Here is a 25,296-nt window from a genome sequence, read left to right as displayed (position 1 = left end):
GAGTGATCTTACCATACGCGATACGGCAGGATAAGCATTCCAAGTAGAGGTATGAATTCCTGTCTGAAGTACTGCAATAAAGGTAAGTTTCCCACAAACAAATTCATTTTTTAGTTATCCACCAATAGGCCTTTCTATAAAGAAACATTGGCCTTATGGTTTTGATATTGCGTCACGGTTGGCGTATTGATGACGTTTTACTACGAAAAGTCCTGGCCATAAGAGTAAATTCGACGAGGCACCCTGTTTTTAAGCCTAGACTGAACTGAACTTCTATGTACATCGTGACAAATGAGCTAGATTAAAACCAGTTCAGCAACCGTAGCTTATTTTATAGAAAGGCCTTTTGAAATATTATCTGTTTACCCGAATACCAAGAATGTATTGAAGTTACTAAGAATATTTCAGCATAGCATTAACTCCTGGTACCATCCTCACAGCTTTTGTGGAGAAAGTTCGTCTGCATTTAAGGCGCATTCAAGGTCATACCATATAGCAAACTTGAATGGGAAAGCAGACGAATTTAAGCTACAAAGGCTGCGAGGATGGGATCAGAATCCTGTAGTCCAATATTCTTAGTAACATCAATACATTCTTGCCGAATACGTAAAAATAATCTGAAACTCTTAAACATTATATACTTTTTGATCCATAGCTTCTTAATTTCATAATTTAATAAGTCAGGTTAAGCTACCCTCTTGAAGGCGTGAACGGGAAACTTGTAGCTGATTGTAGACTCGTAGCTGATTGTAGACTCGTAGCTTTATTGGGTACAAGCTACACTTCTTCAAGTTCCTCCTATACATGTTTTCAAGAGGGTGGCTTAACCTGTCAATTATTTCACTAATAACTTCAAACAAACCTACCAGCGATTGAATAGTCTAAATTTGATAATTTTCAATTAATCTAATTTCTTTCAATTTTTTTAGGGAGTATTATTTTATTTCAGAAATATATGAAAAGTAGTAGTGACGATATTGTTTATTTTTTTTTAAATTTTAAAAAGTATTGCGTAAGATAATTTCTGAATATTTAAATATTGTGTAATTTTTGGAGATACTGGTTTTGGTATAACGACCTACGTCTATGTTGCTACAAAGGACTTCAGTCAGGGCAGTGACAGTCTATACCTGTGACAGACAAAGGTACGTCTAAGAGTGAGCTTAATACGGTATAGGACTGGTGGTGTGTTTACGACAACAAATCGGTGGACAGTTATTGTGTCCGAAGGTGGTTTTGTGTTACGTTCAGACCTGGGAACCGGCAAAATGGTTTTCGCTCTGAGTGGGCGATGTCTTCTTCCCTTTGCGACTTCCACGGCGCATGAAACTGAACTTGCGTTGTCTCTTCTCGCCGCCTCCTTCCTTGTCGTCACTGGTAAAATAACCCAGACATAACAAATGTTGTCAGTCAGAAACACGCCACGTTCATATTTCTTAGGAAGGGTTATTGTCGCTATCAAAGGTCGATGAGCAGAGAGCACACGGTTAGTATTATACATCACATAATCAATGTATGTCTCTGTGTAATATTTCCATGGAAACAATTCAATGAGATCTTGTTTCACACAGAGCCTACAATGAGTGGAACTAGACATAGTAATGTCTTATTATCCTTCTGCTATTGAAAAGGTTACCATGGAAACGAAATCTAGTGATCGCGTGGCACGAGCTAAGCTATATATTGTAAAAGCTTGAAACGCGCAATGAAAATAAATAATTCTGCACTTTTTGCAAATCCACTCCACTAACTTTTATGAAGATTGTCATCACAGATTTGAAAGTGACGCAATTTACATCATGTCCATTGAACAAGTTTTCAGTAAAGATAATGAATATTCATGTTAGTATCTCGCGATAGATTACCAAAGAGCGTCTATATTATTAGGGAGACTTTCATGATTAATTACTGAATACTAAAACATTAAATAATTTACTCTATCAAACGGAAATCCTCTTTTTTACCAATTACATAACGCCATCTAGTATTGATCGTAAGAACGTTTTCTTTATCTTCAGAGAAAACGTGAACAATGAATTACTCTAATGAAGTGCTTGCAACTTTAGTCAAATTTTAATTTAAATGTTTTTAAAGGTTCTATTCGTAGTAAATAAGCGAAGTGGCTCGTAGATTTCCAAATTATTACGTCACGAAAAACAATTTAAAGTTGGTCCCTGACAGATGGCGTTACTGTTTGAATTAGAGAAGGGTTACAGAAAGTTATTGCTTCAGTAAAAGGACAGCCTAGTAACTTCTCGTTCTTTATAAATGTGCGCTTCTGGTCACTCGACCTTATTTAGATAGTACCAGAAGTATATTATATCTCTTAGAGATAAGTATATTCATCTTCTGATACTTCTAATGGGATTCGTTTGAAACATGCACCTTCGAAGGCTCCCGCTGAATTTTCAAAATACGTTTCAGAAATAAAATAGAGCGTGGGAAATTCTTCATCACGAAACTATAGCTCATAAATATCCATGCAAAGTGTAATTTGTACATTTTACATCATTAGGAGGATTATTAAACGTTGTAAATTCTGAGCCGTGATGTAGTTTGGTGCTTGGAACCAACTAACGCTAGGGACGGGTCACAAATAAGAAAACCTGAAAAGTTTATTCTGACAACGCGCCTAGCGAGTATTTCGCGCAACTCCGGATAGGTGATTCATTTTTCGTTGGAAGGGAGGGACGACAATCGGAGGGAAACAGCTTTTGAGGAAAATGGCGGTCTACTACGCGGGTTATGAACAAGGCTCAAAATTTGTAGCAAAGATGCCTAATGCCTTAAAGCTGTGATAATTACGACGGTAGTTAATTAACCGTTTAAGCTGTGATAATGTTTAGTTCAAATGCTTAGGAAAAGCAATGAAGTCGACATCTTTCATGTAATCTTTATGACTTTGCCGGTTGTCACTTCTACAACGCATATCTTGGGTCTTACCATATGTGATCATTTAGTTAACGATAATTAGGTACACGTAGCAGACGAACCTTTGGCGCGCAAATTCACGAAAATCAGTATTTTAGTTTCTAAAACTACCGATGGGTGGCGTCAAGATCCTAATGATTTCCGAATTGAATCACCAAATTTTGTTCGGGGGGTAAAAAAGCGGCCGGTATTGTTAAAGAACGCTCTTCCCGAGAGCCACGGTAAAATGTATTTCTGTGACCCGTACCTAGCGTTAGTTGGTTCCATTTTTGGTGGAAAATTATCGCCCGAGGGGTCCGACATTCGTACAAATCCCGTACACCCTTTAGAAAAATGATTTTAGAAATCTTGAAATTAACTTGAAAATCCAGAAATCTGGTCGAAAATCGAGGGGCAAGACACTCCGCGAACTCGGTGTACACTGCCGTACCTTTGACAGTGCTAAATAGAACTCGCGAACTCTTGAAAATATGTACCTTTAACAGTGCTAAATGCACGAACTCGGTGTACAGATTATCTGAGACTGTCTTACCCCTCGTCGACAATCAGTTCCAAAATCTCAATCAACACGAAAATGAAATTTCAAAATCAGTTTTTGATTTCTGAAATAACTTTGAGATTCGAAATCCCGCGAGGGAAATTTGCAAACGTCGGAGCCTCGTTCGAGCCTGCGAAGGTACACGCTTTTCGTATCCTGGATGGATACAGCTCTCGTTGGAGATATTTGCGTATTTCTGATAAAAGCGAGGATTTTCTTCAGTAGCGGCGCTAAGGTTTTTTCACAGGTGGGCTAATTATTTTGTGGGCCTTACAACTTTCGTAACCCCTTATCAATTTTCCAGGAAGGGAGAAGAGCAAGGTCGTTTTCTTGGTGCGGCTCTCGTCACGTTTACTGGACCCCCTATGACCTTGAATCCGACCTGGAGGGGACACTTGCATGCCCGTGGTATTTCCGTAAATTCCCTTTCTTTTCTTTCTATTGTCCATTCAACTTTCTCTCAATTTCCGCTCCCTTCCTCCCGAATCTATCTGTTTATGGTCTACTATCTTATTGACTAAACAAATTGATTTTGAAAGTTTTTTCCCAGAAAAACTATTCTTGGCAATAAAACCAATTTCTAGAGATAACGAAAATTAATAAATTCAAATATGTGGCCTCTTAAATTCTTAATTATAAATATGTGACCCTTTTAATATAAATATGTGGCCCTTTTAATATTAATATGTGACCCTTTTAATATAAATATGTGGCCCTTTTAATATTAATATGTGGCCCTTTAATATTAATATGTGGCCCTTTTAATATTAATACGTGGCCCTTTTAATATTAATACGTGGCCCTTTTAATATTAATACGTGGCCCTTTTAATATTAATACGTGGCCCTTTTAATATTAATATGTGGCCCTTTTAATATTAATACGTGGCGTGGCCCTTTTAATATTAATATGTGGCCCTTTTAATATTAATATGTGGCCCTTTTAATATTAATATGTGGCCCTTTTAATATTAATATGTGGCCCTTTTAATATTAATATGTGGCCCTTTTAATATTAATATGTGGCCCTTTTAATATTAATATGTGGCCCTTTTAATATTAATATGTGGCCCTTTTAATATTAATATGTGGCCCTTTTAATATTAATATGTGGCCCCTTTCAGAAATGCAGGGGGGCTAAAGCCCACTTCAGCCCACCCTTAGCGCCGCTACTGGTTTTCTTTCGAGGAACGGTAATGGCAATTACCTTCGAATGGAGTGCTGGGTGGAGCCACGCCGCGAACGGGGCCCTTTGGAATCGTCGTCCTTGGGTTCTTCGTCTTCGGGGGTCAGGCTGGTGTGGCTGGTGCGCGAGTTGGAGTGGCGCATAGCTCCCATCAAACGACGGAGTAGAGAAGGTCGCTGTTTCACATATTTACAGTTTCATTGGCTCCGCAAATATTACCAAGATCGCGCGGTGTATTGTACGGCACAGACACACACTCATAGGTTTAGCCTCGACGCCAAACTACGCCGGGATCACGGTCGGCGACCACCCGTCCGCGTCATCGAACAACTCGGTTTAGCAGCCTGGCGTAGCTTGCGACAAGGTACGAAACACGTGTACAAAAGGGTGCTTTTAAAGGTCACGCGAATCGAGTGAAAGCCTTGAGCTAGAGTCGGGTTCCGCGACCATCCATCAAGAAGTAGATTATCGCTTCTGGGGGGAATGTCCCGGAACCCAAGAATGGTTAGTGAAACTAAAGCTATTGGATTTTTGTACCAGTGACTTCAGCAGGCACACGTGAAGGATTTGGTATTTTTCCTAAACGTTATTATTATTAGTGTGTGTTATTCTTTCGAATGGGATTGTATAGGATCTCTTTTTTCAACCAGACACGAGATGTCTACATTTTGTTAAAATGGAAATATTTCTATCGCTAGTAAGCGCTTAAAATTAAGTACATTAATAGTAAGCGGATTCATTGGGAATTTAAGAAATTCTAAAACGGGCCAAAAATTCAAGCATGCTCCGTAATAGAGAAAAATATCGTCAAAGAATTCGTAAAAGTTAAAACATGCTCTATAGAAAAACTTTGTTAATTCAATTTGTCATTATCCAAAAAAAGCATGCCGTGTTCGAAATGGCGAATTTCGAATTGAGAACTTGTTTAGAGCGCATTGCATTTGATGGCTATACTTAGTCGCAACCTTAGGAAGCGAAAATAAATATCTTAAATAATTCCCATTTGACTTCGAAATTATAAAAGTATTGATATCTTTGAAAATATTGTACTAGATTTTTTGCCTTTCTAAGATTGCAACTAAGTATACAAGTCCATTGACTATTCTCAACGTGGGTTCATAGGGCTACGTCTCCGAGTGAAACGAAGCCCCGTGAATCGCCCAATAAATACGTTTCGGAATTGCTATTGGACGTGTAGTAGCCTCGCGGATACATTTGGATCGGATGTCTTCGAAATAACGCCAAGACTAAGCTTAAGACTCTGTTTTTGAGAACGGAAGTTAATGTTAAGACGGAGGTTTCTAACTATAGCTGAATAATTTCACGGTATGCTAACTATAGCTGCATAATTTCACCTGATGCTAACTATAGCTGCATAATATAAATAAATATATATATAAATAATCAGCTAGGCTAATACCCAAGGATGCTAACTATAGCTGCATAATATAACGGGATGCTAACTATAGCTGCATAATTTAACGGGATGCTAATTACAACCAGTGGGGTGGCGGAGTGGTTAGCGCTTTCACCTCGCAGCAAGAGGAGCCGGGTTCGATCCCAACTTGTGGCACTGGGTGACAACTCAGAACTACTCCTTCTGCGTTGAGTTTGCAAGTTCTCTCCCCACTGGTTAAAGGGGTTTCCCCTCGAGTTCTTCGGTTTCCCCTTCCAATAAAAACTTATCGAGGTTAACGGTTATAGTTACTGTAGGGAGCTGGTGGCATGAAGGGCCACCTGTTTAAAGACATTAAAAGTCGCTAGATGACTTGGGCCTAAGGTATTAGCCTAGCTGATTATTATTATTATTATTTATTAAAAAAAACTGCATTATTTCATTGGCTGCTAACTTTAAATTCATATTTTTTGAGTAGCTACACTGTAGCGGCATAATTTCACGGGATGTTAACTATTGCTGCATAATTTCACGGGATGTTAACTATTGCTGCATAATTTCACGGGATGTTAACTATTGCTGCATAATTTCCTGAATTGCTAGCTATAACTGCATACAACCACGACTTGAAAACTATAGCCGCATATCAGTGGCGTAGCTGAGAACTCAGAGGCCCCCCCGCAAAAATCTCTATGAGGCCCCCTTTTTTAATTTTTTTATGATTAGCGGGGCCCCCCCGAAACTCGAGGCCCCCCTTGAAGCTCGAGGCCCCCCTTGAAGCTCGAGGCCCCCCCGCAAAGCGGGCCCTGCCGACCATCAGCTACGCCACTGCCGCATATATAGGTGGCTAACTTTAAATGTATAATTTCGTAGGTGGCTAACTTTAAATGTATAATTTTCTGGGCTATTAATTATAACTGCATAAGTTTCTGGTTTGTTTATTATAACTGCATAAGTTTCTGGTTTGTTAATTATAACTGCATAATTTTCTGGTTTGTAAATTATAAACTGCATAATTTTCAGGTTTGTTAATTATAACTGCAAAATTTTATAGGTTTCTAATTATAACTGCATAATTATATGGGTTTCTAATTATAACTGCATAATTTTCTGTGTTTCTAATTATAACTGCATAATTTTCTGTGTTTCTAATTATAACTGCATAATTTTCTGGGTTTCTAACTATAACTGCATAATTTTATGCGTTTCTAATTATGACTAAATAATTTCTTGGGTTAAAATAAACAGAAATAGTTTCTGTAGAGTATATTAATCACAATATTAGATTAAATTTTAATTAATTAAAAAACTAAACCTCTAAGCTTAGGGCGTCAAAGACAACCAATCAAAACGGCAGCCGCGTAATTGAGTGATTAGAGAGGTAATATAAGGGGAAAAATAGAAAGAGAAAATTGGGGATAAAAATATCGAGGAATTGAAAAAGAGAGAGAGAGATATGATATGATCTACTACCGCTGATTCAGCATGAGGAGAGGGGGGATTCTTTTCCTGTAAACAGAGAGACAAACAAACAACACATTGTGACCACTTGAAATATATCAAACAGGCAATGTATCTGTCACATAGCAGCTAATCCAGAGATATTATTTTTCTTAAAAAATACCGAATTATTATTAAAACTACGAACGTTCTGTATATATAGACTCTACCTTTTATTGTTGTTTGGTTAGCGACTTGCACAAAATTACTAGTTAGACAAGTAATAAAGACAACGATGTTTACAAGTGCGCTAGAAATGGTTTTATTTAAATATTAAAATATTAAAACTCAACTAGTTTCGTCCGCATCATCGCTACGTCATCGCTACGTCATCAGGGGTAAAAATAATTGTATTATCCCAAAATTTATAACTATTAAAATTAACCCCATATTCGGTTTACGAAAAAAATTCGCGAACGTACAGAGAAAAGTGTCTTTTGTTCCGTCGAGGGTTGGACAGAAGGATATTTTATTTAGTCAGCCTGACTAAATTAATTATTTATTAATCTTAATTTATTTTAGTAGTCACTGACTAGTGGTTGTAAAAAGGGGGGGGGGGGAAACAAGAAGGACAGCCAACCTTTTGTTTTACCAGTCAGAATTAAAATAGGAGTTTATTATATTTTTAATTAATTAAATAAAATGGGATTGTTAAATTTATGATACGCAATATTCGCCATTATTTGTTAATATTTAGGTAAATTTTCTACTAGTCAAATTGACTAGGGAGCCCCCAGATTTCGATTAATTTTAGTAGTCAAAGCTTTTATTTTAGTAGTGACTAGAGATCGGCGCGGCGTTTGAATAAGAAATTATCCAATTATTTATTTTTATTCATAACCGCAAACTATCCGAAAAATATACGAAAAAAACGATTATTTTTGCATGTTAAATCGGTGTTTATTCGTATAAAATGTTCATAAAAAACAGTTAACCAAACTTTTTATTGTTAATCGAAATTTTGCCGGTTAATTTATTCGTTCCGCCGACCTCTAGTAGTGACACAGCAGCTAAGAAAGTTGGTACCAAGCAAGCGACCAAAATGGGTGGGTTTTTAAAATTTAAATTTTTGAATAAAACCATTTCTTCCGCACTTTTATTCCTTGTATAACTAGAAACGCTACCTCATTATAAATTCATCTAATTTACTATTTATTATTGAAAAAACTACTCGGTAAAATAACTAACTTCTAACTATAGCTAGATAGAGAGCTAATCAATCTGAATTGAAACGGCAAAATATATATAAGTATATAAGCTATAGTCTTAAAAGATTATGTGGCACGTGTACGGAGAACGTAGAAAGCGTTCGCACTTACCGCTAAACTATCCGGTCCAGGTAGCTGGCCAAACCTTGTTGTCTTCCAGTTTTCGAATATTAGCAGTCCGCCGTAGATCTTTCCTACCGTTATTTTACCTTCTCTAAGTTCTGTAGGTCACGAAAAACATGTTTACTTTTCGTCTTAAACAGGATGACTTAAGCCATTATCAAGTTCTTTTATGGAGAGGTCGGCCCACTTTCGGTTTTTTTACGTGACTCGTTCGTCAGTTTCAGGCAGGGAAAACAGTTATTTGCGCTATTTTGCGCCATCTATACTGATACCCCAAAATTACGTTTAATAAAGTAGGTGGATTCTTTTCGCTTGTTCCGGGATTTCGGAGTAGAGTAAGAAGAGTAAGGCTATGACGTCATTTTACTCCGATTCTGTGGTGGCGAATAGCTTGAGTCGGAGTAAAAAAAAATTACAAAATGGCTGCCTGTGGCCTTTTTAGCAGATAAACCCTGGCTAGCAGACGACAAAATCGGATTTACTCGTTTACACCTCCTTTCCAGAAGTAAAAAGAGTAGCCCTAATACTCCGGAACAAGCGACTATTTTATGGAGTGCCTTAATTATCCTCCCTGGAACAGGCGAATAAAACGTTTTGGAGTAAAAAGAGTACACTTTTAGGCCGAGAACAGGCGAAAAGAAACCACCTATAATTTAAAACGAAATATTTTATGGTACCAATAAAACTATTTTGTTTTAAATTACTTGTAATAATATCCTGATATTTGAACAGAAATAATATAATTATCTTTTAAGATTCAGTAGATGGCGCATTCTAATGTAAGCCTTTATTCAGTCTACCATAATTTACGCGTTAAAAATCATATTAGTTCCACTAGCGGTAGTTAGATGGCGCGACGAGACAGTGATATTTCTCGAGTTGCAATTCGTTATACGGCAGAGATAGGCCCGCGCGCTGACCTTTCCATAAAAGAGATTCCGCCATTATTGATCCGTTACCTTCATCAGCCGGTATCAGTTTGTTCAAGATTTTCTTGGCCTGCAACGGCCACAGTTTCTGGATGGTTTCTTTCAGCTCTTTATCGGCCGAATCCATTTCGTCAGCTGTATAATTCGCGTCGAGTTAAATAGAATTCTTACGGGAAGAATGAATTGATTTTCTTTGAATACCTGGCCTCATTTTGATGCTGAGGTTCTCCCTGATGAGGGCGAACAGTGTTGTGGTGAAGTTCACTTTTCCTTCATCGTTCAGTGGCATATTCATTCGGATTAGTTTCTACGCGAATAAGGGAAATTGTTCAGCACTAATGCGCTAATTTTGTAAGAAAAATGTCTTACTTTGTAAGCCAATCTATAAGGACACTTGTTTCCGAATCCGAGGGGTGGATCCATGTTTCGAAGCATGTCGTACATTTCCGTGTAGTGAATGTAGCCCCTGCAGAACGAATTCATGAAAATATTAAGAAAATCATTACCTCTCCGAGGGTACTTTGTACACTGGAGGGGTATTAGAATCACCGTGTCTGTCTGTGGGTCTGTCCGGGCTGCGAACGCGTTCGCATTTTCGGGGCAAAGGGTAATCACTGCGTACGCAGTTTCTTAGAATCAGGGAAACGGTTTTTCCAAAAGCGACCTCTTTTTGTCATTGGGTGTAGTATAATTTTTTAAACGGTCGGGATTCGAACCCGAGCCCTCTTGCACGACAGGTTAGCGTTCTACCGCAGAACCACGGATACAGTTACACTTCATTGAAAATTAAAAACTCTCGCGAGGAGAGGTATATTTTGGCTTGCCAACTTGTTTTTTTTTTCTGGCTGGATGACGGGCTTAAGGGGGAAGAATACGGTAAAAGCCTCTTTTTAGTTCAAGCTGAACGTTTCTGTTTTAACAGTTACATAATTGAATTATATTTTTCTTATTAGGCTGAACCTTCCTCTAGTGCTTGAATTAATTTTGATAATACTAATATTAATAGTTAACGAGATATAAGGTCCTAACTAAAGGGTGTTTGGGCGCTTGCCCAACTTGTTTAGTTCCGGGGGTCCGAATTAAAACGTAATTAATTAATTTCTTTTAAATTTAAAATTGCCTAAATTAATTTAGTCACTAAACAAGAGGCTGTTCTACACTTAAATATTAATTTTATAAGTTAAAATACAAAATTAAAAGAGTTTAGCTTGAAATAGCGCGAAACTAGACAATGGCCACAGTAGTCTTCCCCCTTAAAGCAAGTCACAGCCCCAAAGAAAACCCCTTTAGCTGTTTTTCCTTATTACACCAAAAAGTATCGCCCCCCCCCCCATCGTAGCCGCACAGCGAATTTTTAAAATTTTATCATCTGACTAGAAGCTCACAGTGGCGGAAATAGGGTCCCTTAATTTAAGAACTCTAAGCATTAGTATACGTCGAAGAACGCATAATGAGGGGGTCTCCACTCGCCCCTTATAAACGCCACTGATTGTGGGGGGGGGGAGGCAAATACCTTAGATACGCCACTGGAAGCTCCGGTAATTTCTTAGCTTAACCTTCGAAGAAAACGACTCATAATTATTTAAGAAAATACTACAATCTATGTTGATAAATGTAATTTAGGTGTGTACCTTTACATATTTTAACTAATTTTTGTTCAATTTAAAAGTTGTTTATTATGATTTACGATTAAATATGAAGCTAAGCTTTGGTCGTAAGACGGTGAACGTGTGAAATCGAGATACTAGTAATCGAATCGAATAGCGTTGCAAATGTCAATTAGTCCCCGATCGCAATCTCAACCAATCGGACCTAATACACTAGTTTGAACGTGCTGCCGAAAGCGACATCTATCGTATCATCCAGTTACTACACTAGAGCCGCCACTTGCTTTAAATGGAAATTTAAAATGACTATTTATTGCAAATTTTTGTTGGAAACTCTTACATTCTCTAAAAACCGTGATTAAACTGAAATAATTTAATTTACATCTAATTTAACTTACGCAATAAACAAAAAATAGACTATTAGCACCTGTAAAAGTTTTAAAACGTACAGCACGGCGCAGTGACTTAGCTAAAAAATTGGGCACCAATGCAAATGGGTGAACCCCTATAAATAACGCAGACTCTAATGATGGCTGCATTACCGTAGCTACGCAACTGGCACCACCAGGGTCATGTTAGCACTTTTCCGGGCCCTAGGCAAAATCATCTAACAGGGACCCAATGTAGCACTTAATTTTTTTCTTGAACCTGCTGTAGGGAAACCTACTTTTAGAATACGGGACCTAAGCAATTATCTGTATTGCCTAGTCAGTAACTAGGCCCTGGGCAAAATCAACATAGTTTTCTACTCGCATTACGCACCTATTTTTACAGAATGTAGTACGGTGGTTCAAAAAAATGCAAATATCGAAATGTTTTCGTGCACATGAATTTTCTTGTTCATTTTGATGAGAACATGACCCACGAAAATTTTTAAGTAAATTCATTAATATTTAGGACTGCCTCAACTAGGTAAAGTTTTACCACTATGAACTAACCCATTTATAAGCAGTCCTAAATATTAATGAATTTACGTAAAATTTTTCCTGGGTCATTTTCCTACCAAAATGAACAAGAAAATCAATGTGCACCGAAACATTTCGATATTTGCATTTTTTTTAACACCCTAGAATGTAGTACTTACGTCGCGTTGGGGTCGTACTCGGCCCATACTCTAATGAATTCGTCGAGATGATGGGCTCCCAAAATAGATGAATCTCTCGTCAAATAGTCAAAATTGTCCATGATGACGGCGACGAACAAATTTAACATCTATTCGTCAACGAAACGCGAAGAATGTGTCAAGGCAAATGGCGGCAAAGCTCCTTTTGGGAAATAAAAAAATCGTACCAGAAATGAGCAGAAAAAGATGAAACTGACGAAATAAGTGTAAGCCAAGTTGCTTCCGCACAGATCTTCCGTCTTCTTGGACTTGGGATCACAGGGCTTTCCTCGGACGCAAGCCAGCATGATACTTTGCCAGGCTTCGCCGGTCGCGCATCTATCAGGACCGAATTGGACAAAATTAAGACAACAGTGATTAGACAGGATTTCCTTCAAAACGAACGTACTCACATCCATACATACATACAAACAAATATATTTTCTAATCTTTTCTCTCGTTATTTTAATAATAAATAAAAATGACATTAATTGAACAAAATGAAGGAAACCCAGAATGGAGGTTTGGGGGTGGGGTTTTTAAAACAGGCCAACAACGGTACAGCCTATGAGGTATACCAAAAACAGACATACATATAAAAAAAATTATTAAAAATTAAAAATAAATGTTTTGTTGATACATATAACGACATTTGCAAGCAAGCGGTTGTTGAGGATTTTCTTAACTATTACTTCTAAAACGTTTTCGAACCATTTGAAATATAACGTCAAAAGCCATGCACAAATCGTTGGTCAGTTTTAGAGTCGCATACAGAATTTTCTGGCCAAGCAAAAAATGGTTTATTTTTGTTTTTCGGATTCTTGGCTGGGACATTTTCAGGGGGCATTCGTTATGTTAGTGAAATTTCTTAGTCGGTCGCAGCACCTAAATCATCTTATATTCAAATGTTCATAATTAAGATATTAACGTCAGTTTTTACGTGCGTGAGTTAAATTGGTAGTTTGGCGATTTCACAAAAAAGGGGGCGTACCACGAAGATCGACAAAATATTTCGGCCATTTTTTCATCGCGGTGTTGCCGCCAGGGGGTGGAGATCACTTATCGTACAATCCCTAACAATGTATGTGTGTAAAACCCTTAGTATTTACAACATTTATAAGTTTCACAAAGCCATACTGCCAAAATATGTATACTGAAAATTATAATTATAACGAAACAAAAAAATGGACTCGTCAGCCAATGGTATACCCAGGTTTAAATTTAAGATTTATCATAAGATGCTGCCCACTGGGTGAACCACTGACGTCAGCGCGTATTTAAAGGGACTGTAAAAACTAAAGTTTGTTCATATATGTGACAAAGTTTAGTATAAAATTCACGATAGTAATTATCTTTCACAGTCCCTTTAAACAGCGTAAGCTTCCTTTGTAAAATATTGGTTGTTTTAGCGTGCTTAGTATTTTATCAACTTTTTCCTTCCGATTAGCCAAAAATAAATAAAATATTTAAAATTAAATTACAAAGTTTATATAAAAAGCGGTTGTTAAATATATACGTTAAAAGCACGACTGTATACGCATGCAATCGATTAATTTATTCACGATTACGGGGAGTTAAATCGATTTTAACGTGAAGTTATCCGAAAAATCATGCTTGTGATTAAAATATTCTTTTATCTAAAGCTAATTTTTTACTTTTTACAATTTCGAAAAAATATCACCGAAAAGATTAGAATTTGTTTTTACGATAAAAGCTTTTAAAACAAAACGACAAAAATTGTGCATCGTACATAGAAATTAACACGTGATGAAATAAATATTATTTTTTTTAAACCGACTAAAATTTAAAACGAATTATTTTTTAAATAATTAATAATTTTAAATTTAAATAAAAAAATATATATATCGTGTTTTTTCTTAATATAATAAATTCGTATATCTCGGATCGTATGAAGAGAATACACAGCATGGCTAGACCGTCTTTTTGAATAACTTGCCTGAAGAGAAGCATCAATCCTTGCAAAAACGTTCTGAAGTTATTGTGACGCGTAATGGCAGACGCAGGGTCGAGCTCAATATTACCAAAAACCTATGTTATACAAAAGAAACAGAAGGGAGAGAAACAATACTTTTTTGCTTACTACGTTTTTCATCTCACTCGACTGGTACGGATTCGCCCGCGTTTTTTCCCCCAACTTTTTGCATTTATTCAAAAATTACGTATCTACCAAAACTTTGATTTTGAGATATCTCGGAAAAATTCAAGCTTCGAGATACTTAAAGTTGGCCACCATTATTTAAAGGTTTTTCTTCCGGGAACAACGGTTTATTTTTGACACTAGAGGTTACATTTTGGTGTACACGTGTCCGATGCTATAAAAGCTATTGTTTTGGGGGGTATTCTACCAAACCGATGGAATAATACCACTATAGACATTAAATTTGGGGTGGATAACTGACTGATTCTATCTGAATAATTTCGAAGTCGGTGGCATCTGAACGGATTTTTTGCACTTCTTTTTCTGTCACTTCATTTTAAACAATATAATAGAGATACACGACTGCATTGCATTCACGAAGTTACACAAATACTATGTCACCATTTAAGTCGTATTACAGTGACGTTAACGTGGAGATTATAGTTAAGATAAATGTCCCTCCCCTCTACGACCCAGTTTTCGTTATTCCCCGAAACTTTTACGTTCGAAACGTTCAGGCAATTGGACATGGCTTTAGAAATCAATCAATAAAGCACAAAAGCATTAACGACCAAATTTTCGATTTACAGATTTTGGTTTTATTTCTCCTTATTTTATACGTTAAATTCAATTTTGAACTAATTTTCGAATTTTAAATTTTTGTTCTTAGAGAAATGACTTGTTGCAAAACGCATTATTTTAGGTTTTTGCATTATTTTCAAACCAAAAACGCATTAATGTGTTTATTTTCTTTAAAAGTCAAATCAAAACGCATTTTTTTCGCGTTTTAAGACATGGTTTTAATGATATTTCTGAAATATCGTTTGGCCTGTAAATTGTTTAGTACCAGAATATAATTTGAGTTGAAAAATCCAAGTCTACTATATAAACTTGGAAGAAGTAAGTTGGGGTATCTTAAGGCCAAGAAAGTTTGAATCTCGCGGGTTTTCTCCATATTTTGGTTTTGGTCGTTAATGCTTTTGTGCTTTGCACGGCAGAGAAGCCTTAGCAGATTTTGTGTTCGTAGAAGAAATTCATGCTATTAAACCCGATTCAGTATCAGTTTTACAAGAACCTTCTGCAAACCAACAGTGAATAAATTTCAGATTTATTCATAAGAATATAAAATTGATCTTAGAGAGAAGTACCCATATTCGAATACTACTAATTTTACTCGCAGGCTCCAGCTGATTTCAAAAATTATATAAATTCCTTATTATGATCATTTTCTAAGCTATTACATAGGAACAATATGACTTTTAACAGAAAACTAAATGTGAATGCATTTGGAATGTCTAAAGATACATTGGCACCGTGCTTCGAGAAACGGGCCAAAGGAGAACTGTCACCAAAACCAAAATTTACGAGGTTTTTTTACAGTACGATAGAAAATATATTAATAATTATGTCCCTGAAATTTTATAGTTATTGGAAAAGTATTTAAAAAGTTACGCAACTTTTTCCGCAACCTACATCAAACGGCTTCAAAAATTTCAGAAATCGCGGTTGATCCTACGTGCAGCGCCAAAAGAATAATGCGGCAAAAATTTGGGAAAGTGCGGCGCGTAAAGCATTTTAAAAACAAGATTAACTACAATCTATAAATATAACTAGGTTAAAATTCCAAGGAGAATGCCGTAGCAGACGACATTTCCAACCGAAAAATGATAAAACCGGGAAAAAAATATTTCGTTAACGAGATGGCGCTGCAGGTAGGTTCAACCAAGCGGTTCTTTGATTCTCGAGTCGAGGGGGGGGATAAAACACGAAATTTGGTTGCTTATAATAAATCAAATACTGGAAATATTAACATGAAATTTGTTGTATAACCATTTTCGGACGTCCTCTATCGATTTAAATGGTTTTTATTCAATTTTAGGGTGGTGACAGTTCTCCTTTAAGCTACGTCGAATGCAACTGGGATAAATAACCTTAGAGGGATAGTTATCTAGGGTGGAATGTTTGCTAAAAGCACACCCTGGTGACTAAAATTGTCAACACCGGATATCTATAATTTTACCGATACACGGGCGTTAACTTTTAAGGTGATTTAATCCATGATTGCAAGCCGTAACGCGCTAAGCAGATCAGCTGCGTAAAGAAAAAATGGAGGCCACTCACTAGGCAAATAGACTTACCAATAAATTAAAAAAAACAACGATTATTTCTCACACTGAAGATCTTGGAGAAACTATCACGTTCTTCACGAAATTGATCTAGTTTCGCTTCAAATAACGTACTTTAGATAGTTTAAAACGGGGCCGGATTAAGGACTAGTCCTACTAGGCACAGGCCTATGGACCCCACCAACGGCAAATTGTTTTTTGTGAACATGAATAAGAAAAACAGAATCATAAATATCTTATTATCTGCCTTGTTTAAGCAGACGTCTCTTAGTTTTTGAAAACACTTTTAGTTTTAGATATATAATCGGTTGTTGAGGCCGCTGCCATGTAATCATTGACTCTTAAATATATCTTTACGTTATAAAATTATTTGTAATTAATCAATCTACGGATATCACATTGGCGACGGAGATGTCTTCGTTTTGATGAAGTGTAAAGTGAGTTATTTTTTACCATACAAAATCAAAGGTTTTTTAATCATGTTATGGCTTTATTCCATTAAATGATTAAATATTCTCTCTTAAAATAAATTAGTGAAAAACCACTGATTTACAGTGAATTTTAATAATAATAATCAGCTAGGCTAATACCCAAGGCACGACCAGGCTTAGGCCTAAGTCATCAAGCGACTTCTAAAGCCGTTAAATCAGGTGGCCGGGTGGTGGCAAGCCCTTCATTCCACACGAGCCAACAGCTCCCTACACTAACTATTACCGTTAACCTCTACAAGTTTTTATGGAAGGAAGATCTCGGAGGGAAACCCCTTCAGCCAGTGGGGAGATAACTTGCAAACTCAACGCAGAAGGAGTGGTTCCGAGTTTTCAACCCGTGCCACAAGCTGGGTTCGAGCCCGGCTCCTCTTGCTGCGAGGCGAAAGTGCTAACCATTCAAATTATATTACTGCAAATCAGTGACTAGTCACTGAAAAAACAGTAAAAATCCATAGGCCCCACCAAAATCTGCCTACTTAGAGCATAGGGCCCCACCTTCAGTAAATCCGGCACTGGTTTAAAATGGTTAATGTAGACTAGGAGCCGTGGTTAACGTAGCACGTCACGAGCGAAATTTTCCGCTGTAAGCCAAGCCTTTTTTATGAGAATCATCATCATTATCTTCCTTAGACATTCCAAGTGTACATAGTGTTGATAGATATGTAAAATTCCCAACGGAGTCTAATTTTTACATTTTACGTCGTAGGTGTAGTGATACACGGCAAATTTTGTGCTGTGATTCTGCGTGTACTTCCGTTATTTGAAAACTGCTTCCAGCCTGAGAAGGTCCTAGTTTCATTTTTACGTTCATATTGGATATTTCTCTCGTAATTGTTATATTATAAACTTAGGATTTAAATTGAAGTTTGTGAAACACCCGCGCTTCAAACAGAAGCAGAAACTTTTTATAGCGAAACTTATTCCACCCTGTAACATTGAACTTAAAAACGTTCATCAAGAACAAGTATTATCGTATTATATAATAGCAGAAATAGCGTAAGACCCAAAAGTGTGTCAGAACGGTAGAGTAGTTAATGAGAGTTTGTTGCAAAGTAAAAAAGGGAAACGAAGCGGGGGCGGAAAATACGTCATCAAAATCGAGTTACTCCAGCGCCGCCGAGTGAGGCGTTTTAGAACGTATGTCTACGGACGAGTAAATCGAAGAGAGAAAATTATAAAGTTGCTAATACTATTCCAACTAGTAGGTTATGTAGTTTATAGTGCGACTAGGTCTCACTAGAAATGTTAATAGGCGCGAAGGTACAGCTGACACACTTTTGGGATTATGCAACTTTTGATAATAGCTATAATTATAGTTGATTGAAAAAATGTAAACGCGATAACGGCTTTGTCGATCTCGTGTGTGTATAAGCTAAGGCGAGGCTTTACAGACATACATACGTGTCATAGAGATTGTAAGAAAGCCATTACATTATAAGCCTAATAACAGAATATCAGAGAAATAGTGAGAATTAACACAGCGCGTACAATAATAACGCATTAATGGTAGACTGACGAGTCCCAAAGGGACAAAAACCAGTCTTATAGGCTTAAGGATTATTGATAAAAAACACAATGGCTTTGAACCTTCCGTTGAAAGTGAAGAATTTGAAGACTCATGACCCCAACGGATATTACTCGAAACACGAATACAGTCGGGTTAACAGAGAATACGCGAATATAGCCACTCTTTTCATGATTCCTGGAAGATATTTTTCGCCAGCGATCGTACCACGAGAATGGAAGAAATGTTACACGAGCTAATTCGGATGGGCGTGATATCCTTCCGGGAACCACGAGGCAATAGGCATGCTGCCCACATATTCTCTGTCCACCCGCATTCATTTTTGCTCAAAATAATAAAGAAATAGAGATCCCAAATATATAGAAAAGTAGATTTTGGTAACGGAGACCGAGGAAGAAATGGGAGACAAGTCGCGATTGGTCGGGGTGCTGCTGATGGTGCCAACTTTGGGGGGTTGAGCGGCGCTTCGAATCATAAAGTTTTCCACAGAAATAGCGAAAAAGGGGTCACGGATAAGGAAAGGGGAGGGGCTGATCATTACATTTTTAACGATGAAAGCTACGAAGAGGGGTCGAAGTTAATTAGAAGAGTGGTGATATTTCCGAAAAGCAAAATCAAACATTTGTCAAAGTAAACAAAAACAGTATAGAGTGAAAGGAACTAGCGAGAGATTTCAACAGACAATACAAAGTTACGCGCTACGGAAAGAAACAGAAAACTATTGAAACCACTTCCAAATTCATTCCAGGTTAAATAAAATCAAGAGGCGAAACGTTAAAAAATATATATAGAAATTAGAGAAAAAAAAGTTCACGAGCACAGAACCGTCTCATTCTATAGCAAGGTCAAAATATTAGTTAACAAAGGACAAAAGAAAGTTCTACAAATGGATTAGAGGAATGGACAAATAAAATGTCAAGATAGCACGAGAAAGCGGGCATAAATAAAACGTGCAAATGGCATAGCAGCTAATATCAAAGTTATCATAAAACTAACTAATCGTTAAATTCCAAGATTCAATCTCGTAAAAATAATAATAACAGACGTATAATCAATGAAGTGACAGGCTATGAAACGTAAGCAGAATGTATAATAATAATAATAATAATAATAATAATAATAATATTATGATAATAACCGAGAGGTTATAATAAATTATGTATATAAATTGGTTTCTTGATTTAGATAGAGATGCCACCGCTGACTCACCTAAACAAAAGAATCAGAGACTGAATGAAGGTTTGAAAATTGTTGTGGCGGTTGAGGTCAGAGTCAGGGTCGAACTTGATATTTCCAAAAACCTGAGAGAATAACATAGGAAGGACAAACAACACTCTATTTGGTTTCGTTGCCTTTCGACATTTTGCGCCAAATAGACAGTATTAAAATACTTAAGACTTTATCAAGTCGATAAAAATCTATTTAGAAATGACTCGGTTATACCAGTACTAAGTACCAATACTAAACATCCCTCCTAAGGTTCTTAGTTCACGCGTTTAAGACGAAACCCATCAAATACATATTATAGAGACAAAATTTAATTTAAAAAGGATTAAATATAATATTTGTATATGATTGATGGGTTTGTCAAAAATGGGTTACGTACGGCGCGCTGTTCGTCAAACTTGTAGGCGCCTATATTTTTTGCGTTTGGAAAATATAATACCCAGCGAAGATAGTTTCAAAACCGAAAGAGAAAGTGGTAGAAAATGCATTGGTTTTACCTGCATTCCGATGATGGCGTATATGAAGAATAGCATGGCTATTAGTAAACAAACGTACGGCAAAGCCTACCGAAAGAAGCAAGAAGAAAAAAACGGAAAATTAGAAACATATATAAGACAATACAAAATCAGTTGTAAGTTTCGGGAAAAGGTTTGGTAAGAAAGTTAGCATTGAAAGACAGTATAATACTATGGTATTATGTTACTTATGATCGCACGTAAACAGAGACACACTTTACAACGGAGTATGTTAAGTATGTTATAGGGTAGACTTTGTTTGGCACCAAAATATGGTATTTTCCGAAAAATCACCGAGGCCTTTTTTTGCGGAAAATTTCACGTATTTTTCCAAAAAAAAGGTTTTTATTCTATGATTAGCTTCATATTGTTCGCAAATTTAAATTTCGCTGCATTTTCGCCTTTTTGTCGAATCCAAAAGTAAAGCTAAACCTCTAGACTAGGCTAGAATAAAAACCCTTAAAAAGTAATTGTTGTTTCAATTTTTTATTTTCCCGATAAAAAATTTGATTTTTCCTGAAAATTAAAGTCGATATTTTGTATATAGCTAATGTGACCTACATTAATAGAATATTTTTCAAAAGATAGGAACATTATGAATGCAATAATAACGATACGATATTTCACTTCGAACAATGGTTTATTTTAGAAAGGTTCACCGATAAATGAGTAGATTTTCACGGTCACATCTACATATTTAAACTCCTGCATTAACTGTAGAAGCAGCTGTGGGATGATTGTAGGAACCCTTCAGTCCCTGCTAGGTGAGAGAGATTGGTTGGGACAATGGCGGCGCCCATGTTTTGGCGCGAAACAAAGTTGATAATCTAAAGTACTGAACTTGATTTCGTTCTTTGTACAATTTGTTAGAAATTACTTGGATTTAAGCCTAGTCTAAAAATAAGGAAGATTTTTTTTAATCGGGATCATTTGGTTTTCTGGCTTTGTTTGCCATCTAGACCAACCCAGCTTCGAACCATTAATATAGGTACGTTTCGGCTACCCTGACATCTAAAACACACTTTTAAATAATGCTTAACTCCTCTGGGCATGTTCCAAGGTATCAACAGGTAAGCGTCACGTTTAAACAATAGGATCAACCATGGACACTTTTCCCGATATTTGGACACGGTAGGCGTGGCCTAAATCGGAAGGCTTACTGAGCTACATCAGCCGCTTTGAAGCGCCTCAAGAATTCTGTTCAACTATACGAGAATCTTAGTCGGGGTTTAAGCGACAGTACGTGCGAAAAAGTTAGGTTAGGCTTAGTTCATAACATTTTTTAAGTTTAGAAATGAAATGGATCCCATTAAATTTGATTAAAGAACCTTACTGGTTATTTTACTTAACACAATGGTTAATTACCATTACTTAAACTTTTAAAGAACCGATTTAAAAAATAATAGGTCTAAAACTTACTAAGCCTAATCATTTAACCCACAACAACGGCGCCATTTGGTCAAAATTGAACATCAACGCTCCAGCTTCTCTACGAAACTACGCCGGAAATCGACTTAAACTACGCCAAGTTTGTCCACATTTAACTAAAATTAACCGTGATTTTCCTTTCCCCAGTATTAACGCGTGCCTTTTTAAAGTCTAAACAGTGAGTCCCTTAGATTCTTGGTCCATGGATCAGCGTAAACTGTGTTTCAAACATGGCTGCTTCTAGCGATACCTTGGCTTTTGCGCAGTCGCTGTTAGGTCTATTTTCCCCGTTAGTGGATTTGGAAGAAGAGTTTCAGCGTTTGTTAAAGCACGGCCAACTTTAATCTCTCGCGCTACAGCGGCCATCTCATTCGTTGACGTTTCTGTGTTAACCTATGAGCAAAAGATGTGTATGACGTGAGTGCCCCTAGCGGATTATTATTTTTAGAATAGCTTACATTGAAGTCAATATAAAAATCGAGCGTGGCGCTGAACTCCTACACGTTATAGTACAGTTTATAGGGGGAAAATCCTTGCTCGCGGAATTTCGACGAATGTGTTGGCCGCTGTAGCGCGAACAGCGCGTGATCAAAGTTGGCCGTGGTTAAAGAAACGCAGTAGCATCGAAACGTCCCTATATCCAAGATCCTAGTGTCGCGCTAGAGGCAGGCTAAAAAACTGACCTTAAATGATTGAATGAACGTCCAGAGAAGGATTCGTATCGTGTATCCCTGGCGTAATAACTTGATGAGACGGGCAGCTCGAAATAAACGCAAAAATCCAACATTGAAGAAATTGACCTGGAAAAAAACAGGGAATAGCCCCTAGATACAGTCATTTTTTAGATCAACCAGAATGTTTGTTAACACTGAAACGTTTCGACATCGATAGATAGAAATATATCAATCAATATATAGAGCAAAAAATGGAACAACGACCATTGAACAAACATTCTTGGAGGAATATGCGAGATCGGATAACGGAGAAAGGGTCGCCGGCATCGCGTCGCCTGACGCCATCAGCGTCGTCCGCCACGGGCGACACCGCGACCCTCGCGGGGGAAAAAGGCGAAATACAGTCGCGATTAGTTAAACACCATCGGTACGGACTGCATTTGCACCTAATAAATGGTAATTAATGGCAATTAATGGCAAGATTGCACAGAGGGGGTTGAAAATACGGCAACGACGTGGGACTGCATTTTGTTTTGTCAAGTATATAATACTCACTCCGACTTCAACGACTAAGGCATCAATGACACTGCCAATGACAGTAATGAAATCAAACGTATTCCACGGGTCTTTGAAGAAGTTCTGCGGCCGGTCGGATCAGGAGGCACGAATGAACGTGTGCGTTATTGATCAGGAGACGGGACGTTTGCAAAGAACCAGCGGGAAACAGAGAACGGTTAAAAATGGCATTTTCAAAAGAAAACAACACGGACAAAGGATTGAAACTACTAGACGATCACTACGACAGTACTATTCTAGCTTCAGAGCGGATCTTTCTCATTTATAGCTAACAAAAAATTACCTAAGCCGCACATTGAGAAATTTTAACTAGCGGAATTTCACATTTAAACTACATTCTTTAATTTATCTAGATAAAAACGTAAACAAAACCTGCGCGTTTATTGCCGCCAGTTTCCGACGTAGTTTCTTGAATACGGAAACTAGCGACAATCGCAAAAATTAACCGTTGAAACATAAAATACGTGACGGAATCTATATAAAGCCACGGCTAATTTTTGCTGTACAATCCATACAGAGGCAGAGACGTTAAGGGACTCTGTTCGAAAACCCGAAGATTAGAACGAGTCGTTGGTATTGTTTGAAGATAACGTCGCTGCCTCTAGTTGTAGTATGGTAGCTAATCCTAGATCTAACGTTAAGCTAAGCTAAAAGAACGGAACATCCTTACCTAGCGGATGAAGAGAAAACTGATCTACGTCACACGAACGATTTTAACATATTTAACTACTCACTACGCAAATACTACTTTGCTGCATGTGAAATGCTAACCCCTAGGTTACTGATGAGGTAGGCGTTAGACGGGAAATAGCTGCGAGGGGTTTTTCAGGGGGGTAGATTTCTATTCGAGCTTTCGCCAATTGCGAGATGGAAAATGCTTCTCTAAAGATAAGCGGATGATCTTGAGCCATATTGGAACGTGAAAAGGGGGCTTTTCAACTTTATCGGGATTCGAAGCGTCTACGGATTGCGATGTCCTTTATACGACACAGTTTAGCGTTGGATATGTTTAGTCGCGGTTAAGACGGCAAGCGCGCTATAGTTGTAGCTGGGCAACTAGAAATCTTCTATCCACTAAATACATTGTGGCCTTTAACTATTGATAGCGAGAAGCTAAGAAACACTATGGCCTGGTAATATAGGGGACACAGGGTACTAATGGATCTACACTTTACGCGAATCCCTACAATTTTGATTATTCCTTCAGCGTGCCTTGAGAACGTTGATCGCGAAATTATACTTCCTATAGCTAAACTTCTGTATTAAGATTCTCTCATTTAAATTCGTTGATTACAGCCCGCCTAAATTACAAACAAAACAAAGAGGTTTTACAAAAAGCTTTAGAAACGAAGGAGATTTTACAAAAACCTTCTAAAACAAAGAAGTTTTTACAAAAACCTTTAAGAACCAAGGGGGCTTTACCAGGACCCATAGGAACCAAGGAGATTTTATTTTCGCGATAATACCAACATAATCAATGCTGATTCTTAAACCAACAAACAAGGCTGAATTCTTTGGCACCTAAAAAATTATACATGTATTAACAATTGTAAAATATCTGAAAGTTAGGACCTTTGACATAGCGAACAAGATAAATCAAAATTGTAAGGAGGGGATGGCAACTAATAAAGCGTACAACTTAAACGCAGGTACAAAAATCGCACCTCTCGGAGCAGCTTTAAAAGATGTTGCGCGGCTACAACTATAGCTACGAACGTGAGGAACGTTAGCGACACATAAAAGTTACCTACAATAATGTGGCGATTTACACATTTGTTTCTACTAAAACAGTGAAAGCAGTTAATTTTTTTTTGCGCGACAGCATAAGGATATTTTTGGAAACGCGAGTAGTATATAAAGCTAGATACGAAAAATGTCGGTTGTTTGTTAATTATGAAATGTATCAAACCTTGCATCCGTAAGCCACGAGCTTCAGAATACACTCTATCAGGAACAGAGCCGTGAATGCCTCATTCATGTAGCTTAATATGTCTAGGTACAACTCGCTTGCGTTGTAGTACTATGGCCGCAGGATTGGCGGGAAAAAATAAGAAAAA

The 25,296-nt window shown here is 37.3% G+C and overlaps 1 protein-coding gene across 2 annotated transcripts in view; it reads right to left on the bottom strand.

The window, feature by feature from the left end:
- The window catches only part of cac (calcium voltage-gated channel subunit cacophony), a 338,819-nt gene that overhangs the window by 6,405 nt on the left and 307,118 nt on the right, over positions 1 to 25,296 (bottom strand). The window contains exons 35-48 of one of the 2 annotated variants that reach the window (XM_090158840.1): positions 25,149 to 25,259; positions 23,219 to 23,302; positions 22,673 to 22,789; positions 20,544 to 20,609; positions 20,029 to 20,120; positions 12,708 to 12,858; positions 12,502 to 12,629; positions 10,180 to 10,276; positions 10,012 to 10,117; positions 9,841 to 9,945; positions 8,870 to 8,979; positions 7,524 to 7,559; positions 4,676 to 4,830; positions 1,254 to 1,374 (exon numbers count right to left, since the gene is read on the bottom strand). In XM_090158840.1, the coding sequence (XP_090014966.1) occupies positions 1,254 to 1,374; positions 4,676 to 4,830; positions 7,524 to 7,559; positions 8,870 to 8,979; positions 9,841 to 9,945; positions 10,012 to 10,117; positions 10,180 to 10,276; positions 12,502 to 12,629; positions 12,708 to 12,858; positions 20,029 to 20,120; positions 20,544 to 20,609; positions 22,673 to 22,789; positions 23,219 to 23,302; positions 25,149 to 25,259 (1,479 nt within the window). The remainder of the gene's footprint in view (positions 1 to 1,253; positions 1,375 to 4,675; positions 4,831 to 7,523; positions 7,560 to 8,869; positions 8,980 to 9,840; positions 9,946 to 10,011; positions 10,118 to 10,179; positions 10,277 to 12,501; positions 12,630 to 12,707; positions 12,859 to 20,028; positions 20,121 to 20,543; positions 20,610 to 22,672; positions 22,790 to 23,218; positions 23,303 to 25,148; positions 25,260 to 25,296) is intronic. The other variant, XM_090158839.1, reaches the window with a different exon arrangement.

Source organism: Leiobunum rupestre, chromosome 9 (assembly GCF_980474605.1).
Source record: "Leiobunum rupestre chromosome 9, qqLeiRupe1.1.hap1, whole genome shotgun sequence".
NCBI classification, from domain to species: domain Eukaryota; kingdom Metazoa; phylum Arthropoda; class Arachnida; order Opiliones; family Sclerosomatidae; genus Leiobunum; species Leiobunum rupestre.
This window is presented reverse-complemented; position numbering and strand designations above follow the sequence as displayed.